This window comes from Lotus japonicus, chromosome 3 (assembly GCF_012489685.1).
Source record: "Lotus japonicus ecotype B-129 chromosome 3, LjGifu_v1.2".
Classification (NCBI taxonomy): Eukaryota; Viridiplantae; Streptophyta; class Magnoliopsida; order Fabales; family Fabaceae; genus Lotus; species Lotus japonicus.
This window is the reverse complement of record NC_080043.1, coordinates 93,269,580-93,281,833: the sequence shown is the minus strand read 5'-3', so window position 1 is coordinate 93,281,833 and position 12,254 is coordinate 93,269,580. Positions and strand designations below refer to the sequence as shown.

At 40.6% G+C, this 12,254-nt stretch overlaps 1 protein-coding gene and 1 non-coding gene across 2 annotated transcripts; one reads left to right on the top strand and one right to left on the bottom strand.

Annotated features, from left to right (window-relative positions):
* Nucleotides 1–7,497: 7,497 nt before the first annotated feature.
* Nucleotides 7,498–9,723, top strand: LOC130747556 (amidophosphoribosyltransferase, chloroplastic-like). Its single transcript, XM_057600529.1, has one exon. It carries the CDS (start codon nt 7,657–7,659, stop codon nt 9,388–9,390), a length of 1,734 nt encoding a protein of 577 aa, XP_057456512.1. The 5' UTR covers nt 7,498–7,656; the 3' UTR covers nt 9,391–9,723.
* Nucleotides 9,724–11,745: 2,022 nt separating this feature from the next.
* Nucleotides 11,746–11,829, bottom strand: TRNAL-CAA (transfer RNA leucine (anticodon CAA)). Its single transcript has one exon. It is a non-coding gene; the product is annotated as a tRNA-Leu (tRNA).
* Between the last annotated feature and the right edge of the window lie 425 nt (nt 11,830–12,254).

The window sequence follows — 12,254 nt, the reverse complement described above, 5'->3', positions numbered from 1 at the left end:
TGTCCCTTAACTGCCTTTAGTGGGGCATAAGTTAATGAATACTCGGTTAGGGCTAAAGCCCATTTACCAATTCGACTATGCAAGATAGGTTTGGATAACATGTGCTTTATTATATCATAATGAGAAAAAACCATTACATCGATTGGCTTTATATAATATTTCAGCTTTACGCAAGAGAAGTACAAGCATAAACACAATTTTTCGATCATGGTGTATCGAGTTTCTGCATCATTTAACACCTTGCTTAAGTAAAATATGGCTCTTTCTTTGCTATCTTCATCTTCTTGAGCCAACATGCTTCCGATGGTGCCATCCGTGGCAGAGATGTACAGCTTCATTGGCTTTCCTCTTATAGGTGGTGCCATTATAGGTGGGCTAGACAAGTACGCTTTGAGTTCATCGAACGCTTTTTGATGCTCTGCTTCCCAGCGGAACGCATCTTCCTTTTTAAGTCGAAGAAGTGGGGAAAATTACTTGGTCTTCTCACTGAGGTTAGCAATGAATCTCCTTAGGAAGTTAATCTTTCCCAATAGTGATTGCAGTTGTTTCTTGCTGGTTGGTGGACTAGTGTCGAGAATGGCTTTAGCTTTGTTCTTGTTGATCTCGATGCCCTTTTTATGCACCACAAAACCCAAAAAATCACCTGCAATAACACCAAAGGCACATTTAAGGGGATTCATCTTCAAGCCATATTTTCTCATCCTCTCAAAGGATTTCCTTAGATGCAACAAATGGTCATCCCTTGATGGGGATTTCACCACAATGTCATCAATATAAACCTGCATGAAGGTTTCTATAAAATCATGAAAAATAGTATTCATTACCCTTTGGTAGGTCGCGCCAGCGTTTTTCAACCCAAATGGCATGACCACCCACTCGTATGTCCCCAAGGCACCAGGACATCGAAAAGCTGTTTTCGACACGTCCTCTTCTGCTATGAAGATTTGGTTGTAGCCTGAGTAACCGTCCAACAAGCTTAAGTATTCGTGACCAGCAGCTGAATCCACCATCATCTCAGCAATAGGCATGTGATACTCGTCTTTTGGAGTGGCAGCGTTAAGATCTCGGAAATCTATGCAAACTCTCATCTTTCCATTCTTCTTGATTACTGGAACCACGTTGGCTAACCAGTCCACATATCGAGCTGTTCTGATAAATTTACACCTGAGGAGTCTTTCGATTTCTTCCTTGATTTTCACCAACACATCCGGATGGAACCTCCTGGGCAATTGCTTGACTGGTTTCTTGTCTTCTTTGATGGGTAACTTCAATTCCACCACTTCTCGACTGAGGCCAGGCATTTCATCGTAATCCCAAGCGAAACAGTCTTTGAATTCCTTGAGTAATTTCACCATCCTGTCTTTTAGCTCCGGGTCAATGAGAACACTGATGTACGTTGGCCTCTTTTCTAAGCCATCACCCAGGTCCACTTCTTCTAAAGGGTCTTGCGCTTCCATTTTCTTGGAAACATCGACCACTGGCTTCTCGAAGCCCAATGGGCCGTCATCATAGATGCAATCTAGCCTCAGATTGCAAAGGTCCTCGAATCCGCATTCCTCGGCACTCTGCTCGTTTTCTTCTATGCACGTGTCATCCTTATTTGTTGTTGCCTCCTCCTGGGGTGTCAATTCGACGGGCAGGATTGAGACACTAGCTTCATCTATAGCCATTTCTTTGGCCATCCTCTCGGCCTCCAAGGCCGTTCTTATTTTGTTTTCGGCTGCGTAAGCCGAAATTCGAGCCATGCTCGAATTAATCATCTTTATCATTGGCTTGCCACCCAACAGTGGCATCTTTCTCTTCATCACTGTGCTATCCACTCATGGCATCAGGTTTGCATGCTTCATTGAGGTTTAGGCCCCGGATGGGATCCAACGTTACTGAGTACTCTGAGTAGGGGTTGAAGTATTGGCTAGCCACTGTGTCTAAAGGAGCAATTGTGGCTAAACTCTTCTCGAAATTCTTCTTACCAACGTAGCTTGTTTCTGCTAAATAGTAGCTTTGATCTGCTTGTACATTTTCGACAACTCCATCAGCTTTCCAAATGGATATACGTTGGTGTAAGGTCGAAGGCACTGCCCCCACGCCATGAATCCATTCTCTTCCCAGCAGCAAATTGTAATTGGCCTTTGAAGGGGCCACAATGAACAATGTGGAACGGGCTACTGTTCCTACGGTTATGTTCAACATAATTGCCCCTAGGGAAGAACCTGTCTTTCCTTCATAATCAGAAAGCACCATGTCATGTGAGATTAGATCCGCTTCAGTTTTACCTAACTTCTTGAGCATAAATCCGGGCATGAGGTTGATTGCAGCTCCCCCGTCGACAAGGACTTTGTTAACACCCTTCTCCTCGACTCTGGCCCAAACAAATAGCGGTTTCAAATGGCTCTTCATTTGCTCGGTTGGCCTTTGGAAGATAGCTCTTTCATCTTCGACAGATCCTCTCTGCATCACATAATAACACAAAGGATTGTCATCTGGTTCGTCGTCGACATAGTAGTCTTCCTCGCTTTCAGTGACCTCTGAGATTCTATCGAATTCTGCAGGTAGGATGGACACGATGCAGATGATGTTAAGCTCTTCTCCATCACTGTCGTCGAAATCTTCGAGCATGTCTTCATCCTCATCTTCGACAACATCCTTCCCTTTTTCCTTAGCTGGATTTGGTGGTACGGTTGTTCCTTGTTTGATGGCGTGGTCCAGCTGGTTGATAATCGACGCCACACTAGGTTCATTGCGAGAGTTGTCTTCTGGCTTTATGTCCCATAGTGAACGGAACTTGCCACCTCTTTCCCTCTCAGCTTTCCTTTTCCTCAAAAAACGCCTGAACTGAGTCCTGGTCATTTGTTCAGGAGCATAGTAGTTCCCAGAGCCATAGGAGTAGCTTCGTGACACACGGGAATTGTTGATGTAAGAGGATCCCTGGCCTAAGTCGATTTTCTGCCACTTAGGGTATGGTTTTGGCCTTGGAGGCGCTGGCCCGAACCATTGGTTTCTTGGCAATCCAGCATTGGGGAGGTAAGTTTTGTCTTTATTGCTTGCTTTCTGGCCTTTATGGCCATCGAGTTCCTGGTCTCTCTCGACCCACTCCTCGTGAGGGTACTTCAGTCTCCTGGATACAGGAGCCTTCCTCTGATAATGCCTTTTCATTTCTGAATCTTGATAGGCCTTGGCTGCGGATTTGTCGAAAACAGCGCTGCATCGAGGGCACAGCATAACTTCTTTCTCGCCATTTTTGCTGCGGGATAGAAACTCGACAAGGGTTTCTCCAGCCTTGGGGTAAACCTCTTCCAAGTTCACTTCTTTCTCAACCTCTGGTTCTTCGACAGCTATGTTTTCTTCTCTTACTTCTCCCAGCGTCAAACCCAGACTCAGCTTTTCGGAAATGTCGACCATGCCAATGTAGAAAGGCTCTACATAGTTGGCCTCAGCTATCTGCAGTGGATCAGAGTCGATCTTCATTTGACCTTTGGCTTTTTCATCATACTTGAGTCTTCCTGAGTCCAATGCTCCCTGCACAAGGTCCCTGAAACGAACACATTGTGAGGTCCAATGACCAAAAAAGTTGTGATATTTGCAATATTTCTTCCCTTTCCTTTGTTCAGGAGAAGGAAGTTTTTGGTCTTTAGGGACCACAAGCAAACCATCAGACACAAGTATATCATAGATTGCATCGCATTTGGCCACATCAAAAGTATAAGTTTTCACAGCAGGAATCGTGTTCTTGGGGTTTTCCTCCCCAAGTTTGTTTTCACGTGGTTTCAATGCTTTACAAACATAAGGATCCCCTGGCTGAAGTTCAGCCAGATTGACGTCATTCAAATCGACGTCCGCCGGGACTTCTCGATAGACACATGGACTCTGACCTACTGAATCCGCATCTATGTACGCTACCTTCTCCTTCTTTGGCCACTTAGTAGTCTTGGCCCTTTCCTCTGACTTTTCGGCCTTTAGCAATTCGATGTGCCTCACTCTATCTGCGAGTAAAGACATATCTCGAATATACTGAGTGTCGATTTTCTTTCTAATGGAATATTCTAGACCACCAGCGGCTAAGACAACTAGCTCGTGTTCAGGGACATGGGTGAAACATCGGGATTAAAGCATCCTAAACCTGTTTAGGTAATCATCAATAGACTCTGCTGGCTTTCTTTTAACACTAGCCAGATCCTTCAAACTTACTTTGCACTCTCCCCTAAAGAACTGTTCATGGAAAATTCTTTCCAACTGAGCCCATGTATGGACTGACCTAGGAGCGAGGGTGGTGAACCAGGTAAATGCATTTTTGGTTAAAGAACTCGGGAAGTACTTCATTTTTAAATTTTCATTGATGGCTAAGTCTCCTGCTTCGATTTGGTACCTGGCTATGTGTTCTACCGTGGACTCTCCTGAATCCCCCGAGAACTTAGTGAATTTGGGGACCTTCCAGCCTCGAGGAAGTTCTGATTCGAGAACCTCCTCCGTAAAGGCTGGCACAAAATGGGGTCTATTCGCGAAACCCACGTTGAAACCATGTTGGTTCAACAATTGCTCCACCACAGCAGCAACATTTTGTTGCCCCCCAGCGTTCTGGTGTCGAATTCTTTCTAGCACACCATCAGCGTGTTCTTCCCTGTTTACCATATACACATTTTGCAATGGTGGCTGCACTGCCTCGTACAAAGGGTTTGCCCTCATCTCTTGGTGTTGCGGCGCCTGATAGCGCACCGGGGCAGGGACATGGTTAGGCAACGGGATTTGGTTAATCCCTGGTGCCGGTTGGATTTCGACTGGTGCCCCCAGGGCTGTCGCCAAACGATCCATCTGTCGTGCCAAATGCTGATTATTGGCATTATTATTTTGGAGCACAGGGTTGATTAGCTCACCTATCTGTCGAGATAGCATGTTAACCATTTCATGGTTACTATCATCTACTTGCTGCCTAATGGCTTGAAGTGAACCATTATTCATACCTGTAGATAAATAAATTTGTGAACTAGATCCAGGAATAGGGGGACTAACTCGACTTCCCAAGTTTAACATTGTTCCATTTGCCCCAAAAGGGGGTATATTGAATGGGGGAACATTTTCAGGGAACGTCGAATACGTGCCTTGTATGCCTTGCATCATAGATGTAGGCATACCATAAGGCATGTCCCTCGTAATCGTTGGAACAATTTGTGCCTGTACTGATGTAGATACAGGCATTTCTGCAACTGCAGAAATTGCCACGTTCTGGGTTGGCATACTGGTGCCATGCCCCATTCCAGTAGAAACTTCTTCATTATTGTTACCGCTACTTCCCCCAGGGCTACTCTGATTACCCACGTTAGATCCTTGAGGAGAGGTTCTTCCTCGATTACTTGCCATACTCAAAGTCTTACCACTTCTCAGGTGCATATAAATCACAATCAAGACAAGTAGCAAATACCAAATAGCATGCAATAAACCCAAACACACAAAATGCTTCTGTAAAACTTAGTTTTCACAAAAACGGTCCCACTGGGCGTGCCAATTTGTTTACACGGATTTTTGGTAAACAAATATCCTCTTAGTTCGACTAAAGGAAGTTTAGATTCGGGGTCCTTTTGAGAAAACGCTTTGCCAAAGTGTAGTGTGTGAACGAGTGTATTCTCGACAACAATAAACAACTCAAACGAAACTGGACTTTATTGAATATGAGTCGATTACAAAACAGTCAAGCAAACTAAAATAGCATGAAAGCAAATTTCGACAAAACAAGCTACACACAAGAACTGGAAATCAACAAACTGAAATGCAGGGAAACTAAAGCGTTGGTTCTGCAACATACTCCTCCATCATCACGTTCTGCTCTCGAAGTCTCATTGATGCGGACGTTTAGAGCTTTTGGTGAATTTTCAGAGTTTTTAGTTGGGAACCACTTCTTCTGCTGCTGCTTCCTCTATTTATATTGTTCTTTCTGCCCATGTTCTTGGTGGTTTTCCTTGGATGCACGATGGCTTCGTGGGTTTTGAATTTTGGCGCCATACCCCACGTTTAGCCGATGGTCTTCGCGCACGTGACTCTATTGCCACGTGGATGGTTCTGAGTCGTGGGCAACCGTTGCTATTCGTGGCATCGTGGGTGTACGCACGTGCTTGTAGTTGCTTGTTATTCGGTAACTGCCTCTTCCATTAAGATGATCGAGATTTCTTCATCTTCTGAGTGTGTCGAGTTATGGCTTTTACTAACTTGTCTTTGAGGGACATCGTGTGCTGAGTTGCCGGCTTCGCCCAACCCTTTCTGTCGAGAAACCACTTTTGCACCATGGTGTCGAGAATTGTAGTACTTGTAATTTTGGCTTAACAATGACGCATAGAATGAATAATTTATTGACTAATGACAATGTAAGGAGTAAGGACAGAGCTACATTTATGAGCTCCAATTAAATCGCACATGGCAAATTTAATTATAAAAGACAAAATATTAGTAACCTCCTTATATACCACACTACAAAGACAAATGAGATGAAGGCGCTTAATCTTCACAAGTAGATCCATTTTTAGAATGAGCGTGGTGAAGGTATCATTAATATTGGTAATCTTCATAGGGTCATGAGAAATATCTTAGATAAGCCTGCATAGAGACTTCCACTGACTTTGATAAAATCATCATTATCATGTGTCTAAAACCTCTCACAGGAAAAATTGTATTCCTAACTTCCTAGTACATGGGTCTCTCGCTAAACCTACAATCGACAATTTTCGACAACTGCACAAAAAAATCGACTAACATGAAAGGAATAGGAACACCATCCACCTTATATAGATCCGTAAAAAAAAAGCCACCATAGTTTCACTTCTCCAAACACCACTTATACTTAGAGTTTTTCAAAACGATTCTTCCTCTTCTTCTAACAATAGTCGACTCATGGAAATAATGAGAATTGTGATCACCGTGTTGAAGCTATAATAGTTCCCCCTGCATTAAAATCAACTCATACTCTTCCACAATTATTTCTCAATCTCAAATAAATGTGAATTAGCGTAATTACTTAACCTCCTATGAATATCATTCAAAATATCAAACACTCATTTTACGAGTGAAGATATTATTAATAACTGTTTAATCTTATTTCCCACCATCTATATGAAAATCACGAACTATATCACTCCAGTATACCGATTGTCCTAACTTTCTCGTACTACATTAGGAAAATTAGCATTAGTTAACTAAACCGCTCAAAAGCGAAAGGGAGAATTCAACCTATTAATTCCAATGATAAAGACAATGCTCGGATTTCAAATGTTCTCAACTTTCTAAATTATATCTTCAAAGCAAGAAGCTTTTCTAAAATTCTATATTCTACATTATCTAGAATTCCAAAGTCCAAATTACACGACCCAAAATATCTTCTAAAACCCTTTTATTCTTTTGAAAAACACATTATAAAGTCACACACCAAAAAAGGAAGTCTATTAATTCCACATTTCCATGATAAGAAGCATCGTTTCATTATATTTCAGAGAATTTTGATGATTGGCTATTAAATCACCAAATAGAATATCTAAGGAGGAAAAAAATACTAGTGACTTTGGCTGGCCCTAAACAAAACCTAGAACCACGAGCATCCGAGTCCTCCTCGCAACCTTGCAAGTTGCAACACTACACAAGCCTCTCACCTCGTTCTCCATTTTCCTCCACAACACAACCATGTCCTCCATGGCTGCATCTTCCTCCCTCTCCACTTTCTCTCCTTCCTCTTCCCTCTCCAAACCCTCCCCTCTCTCTCCTCCTCCTACCACCACCCGCTTCTTCACCAAAACCCTCCCAAAACCCACCCTCTCTCGCGCCGCCGCCAGACCCCCCTTCATCGCTTCCTACAAAAACTACTTCTCCGACGCTGTCTCCTCCAACAACGCCACCCCACCACCGCAAATCCACTCCGATGATGATGACGAGAAGCCCCGGGAGGAGTGTGGGGTTGTGGGCATATACGGTGACCCTGAAGCCTCTCGCCTCTGCTACCTCGCCCTTCACGCGCTGCAACACCGTGGCCAGGAAGGTGCTGGTATTGTCACCGTCAACGACAGCAACGTGCTTCAGTCAATCACCGGTGTCGGGCTTGTCTCCGATGTCTTCAACGAGTCCAAGCTGGATCAGTTACCAGGTAGTTTGGCTATTGGGCATGTTCGTTATTCCACTGCAGGGCAATCCATGTTGAAGAATGTTCAGCCTTTTGTTGCTGGGTACCGTTTTGGTTCTGTTGGGGTTGCTCACAATGGGAATTTGGTGAACTACCGCACCTTGAGGGCTAAGCTTGAAGAGAGAGGTTCCATTTTCAACACTACTTCTGATACTGAGGTTGTGCTTCATTTGATTGCTACCTCGAAGCATAGGCCTTTCATTTTGAGGATTGTTGATGCTTGTGAGAAGCTTGAAGGGGCTTATTCTATTGTGTTTGTGACTGAGGATAAGCTTGTTGCGGTGAGGGATCCGTTCGGGTTTCGGCCTTTGGTTATGGGGAGGAGGAGCAATGGTGCTGTTGTTTTTGCTTCTGAGACTTGTGCCCTTGATTTGATTGAAGCTACTTATGAGAGGGAGGTTTACCCTGGTGAGGTTTTGGTGGTGGATAAAAATGGGATTCAATCCCTTTGCCTCATGGCTCACCCTGAGCCGAAGCAGTGTATCTTTGAGCATATTTACTTTGCTTTGCCCAATTCTGTGGTTTTTGGGAGGTCAGTGTATGATTCTAGGAGGCAATTTGGTGAGATATTGGCCACTGAGAGCCCTGTGGATTGTGATGTTGTGATTGCAGTTCCTGATTCTGGTGTTGTTGCTGCGCTTGGTTATGCTGCCAAAGCTGGGGTTCCTTTTCAGCAGGGGCTGATCAGGTCACACTATGTTGGAAGGACCTTCATTGAGCCATCTCAGAAGATTAGGGACTTTGGTGTGAAGTTGAAGCTCTCACCGGTTCGTGCCGTGCTTGAAGGCAAGAGGGTTGTGGTTGTTGATGACTCAATTGTGAGAGGAACTACCTCATCCAAGATTGTGAGGTTGCTGAAGGAGGCTGGTGCTAAGGAAGTTCACATGAGGATTGCTAGTCCTCCAATTATTGGTTCATGTTATTATGGGGTGGATACTCCTAGCTCTGAGGAGTTGATCTCTAATAGGATGAGCACGGAGGAGATAAGGGAGTTTATTGGATCAGATTCACTTGCTTTTCTGCCAATTAATAGCTTGCAGGGTCTGTTAGGCAAGGACTCTCCCAATTTCTGTTATGCTTGTTTCTCTGGGAAGTACCCTGTTGAGCCAAGAGAACTTAAGGTGAAGAGGGTTGGTGACTTTGTGGATGATGGGTTGAATGGGAGTTTGGAGTCTATTGATGGTGGCTGGGTTCAAGCAAACAGAAATCACATAGAGGTGAAGGCTGCTACTGGTCTTTAACAATTGCACTGTTTCTCTGATTTTGCATTGCTTTTCAGTTTCATAATGTATGGTTACTACCTCTGTGATGTGGTTGTGGTACGGTGAGAGATAATGTCAAACTATCTAACTACAGTGGTATGGTGAGCTCCATCTTAATCATTTGGATTCTGAAGGCCAATGCTTTATACTTATTGTTGGTCATAACTTGATATTTGGAGCCTTTGTTATCTAGGACATAGAACAGTGATTATAAGAACTTTGGTTGTTTTTCTTTTATATAGGATTTTGTTCTAAACAGCTTATTGCTATGTTCCTCAATTTTGAAAGGCCCTTTTTGATGTTCTTGGGTTATTCATCTCCATCTCTTTTATTGTATATATATATATTGGTTCAAGTAGGTGAAAGAAAGGGAAATTAACATGTTTAAATGAACACAGAGATATATTTACTTGGCAAAATAAAAAAACTTAATTGATCACTAATATATATTTGCCATAACTTAATCTTGTCCTTTATCTTATCATCATTTCCATCGTGTGTAAAACTTATTTTTACGGAGAGTATGAGTTAGAAGCGAGCAATATAGGATAACAATTTTCTATTCTCTTTTCAGTTTTCACTCACACCTCAACTTAAAATTTATTTCAAGATCTATTTTATATAACTTATAATAAGTATTAATTAATAAATATTAAAATATTAATTTTATTATTTATCAATTATTAGTTGATATCGTTAAGTTAAAATTACGGGTTAAATATATGTTTGGTCCATGAATTACAACAAATCACTAGTATCGGTCCTTGAATTAATTTTTCGACGAAATAAAGCTCTTAACTGAATGATGTGTGAGGTTTTTATCCCTCCATCCGTTTGATTGATTACGTATTGTGATGATAATGTGATCACGTGTTGTTTTTATTACACATGAGTAAAATGACTTAAACCTAATTTTTACTTTCACTCTTTCTATTTCACCAGCAAGTTGTAAAAAGAACCTTCATTTTTAACCTAGAATTAGATTTTACCCTTACTCGTTCTCACCCTCATTGGAATTGATGTTCTCGTCAACTTAGACCACTGTTATTCGTGTTGCCATCATTCCTGAGTCGATTTTAGGCATCTTGACATTCACGAATCTGGGGTGTACCATCAATCGAAGCATAATCAGGAGTTACGGGACCAACATTGTAAGTGAAATCGCAAAAGTGTTGGGGACCATCAATCAAATATTCCTTATTAATTTTAAAACAAAAAATTATAATTTTTTAATGTTTGACATACTATTCTAAAATATTTCAAAATGTCAAAACTTCAATTTTAGAATGATAAAATTATATCTTGACATCAGATTCACAAATTGAGTGGAGTGTGTGTCTATGGCTGTGCCTATTACAAAAAATAAACCACATGAATTTCATTTTCTACCTCTTGATTTCCCCAAAATAATTTTGGTTTATATAGTTATTAAATTTAATGTATTATATGAACATTTATATTACCATACGTAATACGACGTACCAAATAAAACATAAGGTCAAAACACTTATAAACATAACCTAAAATTAGGAAGACCTCTATTTATATAATTTCTCCAAATATTTAAATATTTTTTTATCTTCTTAAAATAAGCTCAAATAAACTCTTTTAATAAGCCTTAAAACTAAAGAGAAAAATCAAATTCAGTTTATTCTCCACAATCTAAACAAACATTTAATTTTTTAATGTTTGACATACTATTCTAAAATATTTCAAAATGTCAAAACTTCAATTTTAGAATGATAAAATTATATCTTGACATCAGATTCACAAATTGAGTGGAGTGTGTGTCTATGGCTGTGCCTATTACAAAAAATAAACCACATGAATTTCATTTTCTACCTCTTGATTTCCCCAAAATAATTTTGGTTTATATAGTTATTAAATTTAATGTATTATATGAACATTTATATTACCATACGTAATACGACGTACCAAATAAAACATAAGGTCAAAACACTTATAAACATAACCTAAAATTAGGAAGACCTCTATTTATATAATTTCTCCAAATATTTAAATATTTTTTTATCTTCTTAAAATAAGCTCAAATAAACTCTTTTAATAAGCCTTAAAACTAAAGAGAAAAATCAAATTCAGTTTATTCTCCACAATCTAAACAAACATTTAAGTGTGTTACATTGTTTTCTTCTCTCTCTTTTTTTCGATTTTCATCTCCAAAAGTGTAACAGAAGTAAAGATGCATTTGGACTATTGACTAGAAATTAGAAAAGGAAGGAAAAATATATGAAGCAGGGAAAAAAGAGAAGAAAAGAGTAAACAACAGACTAAGCTCACCTATGATGGCTATTATTAAATAAAAAATAAAATAAGTGTCAGAAGTGGGATTTGAACCCACGCCCTCTTTCGAAGACCAGAACTTGAGTCTGGCGCCTTAGACCACTCGGCCATCCTGACTGATGACATACACTTCACATGCTAAAGTATTTGATGGTAAAATGTACGTCTAGATTTGAACATTCACGTATATAACTTGACTCCTATTTCTATTTTCCGTACAATATATAAAAGTGACTTTCGCATTATTAAGGGGCAAATTTTTTTTTTTTACATGGACTGAAATTAAAATATAAAATTTTATATTAAAGGAAAGCATATTTAAATCCCATAATTATTTTTTGAGCATTTGGTTAACAACTTTTTTTGGGTCGAAGGTTAACACCATAAATACCATATAAATTAATACTTAGCACATCACATAGACTAGTTTATTTATCGGCAACTCACATGGGTTGTTGACTATTGGGCTAACATTTTGGGTCCAAAAGAAAATGGCAATAATTGAAGCGAATGCTACAAGCCTGCTAGGGCTCTCTCTACAT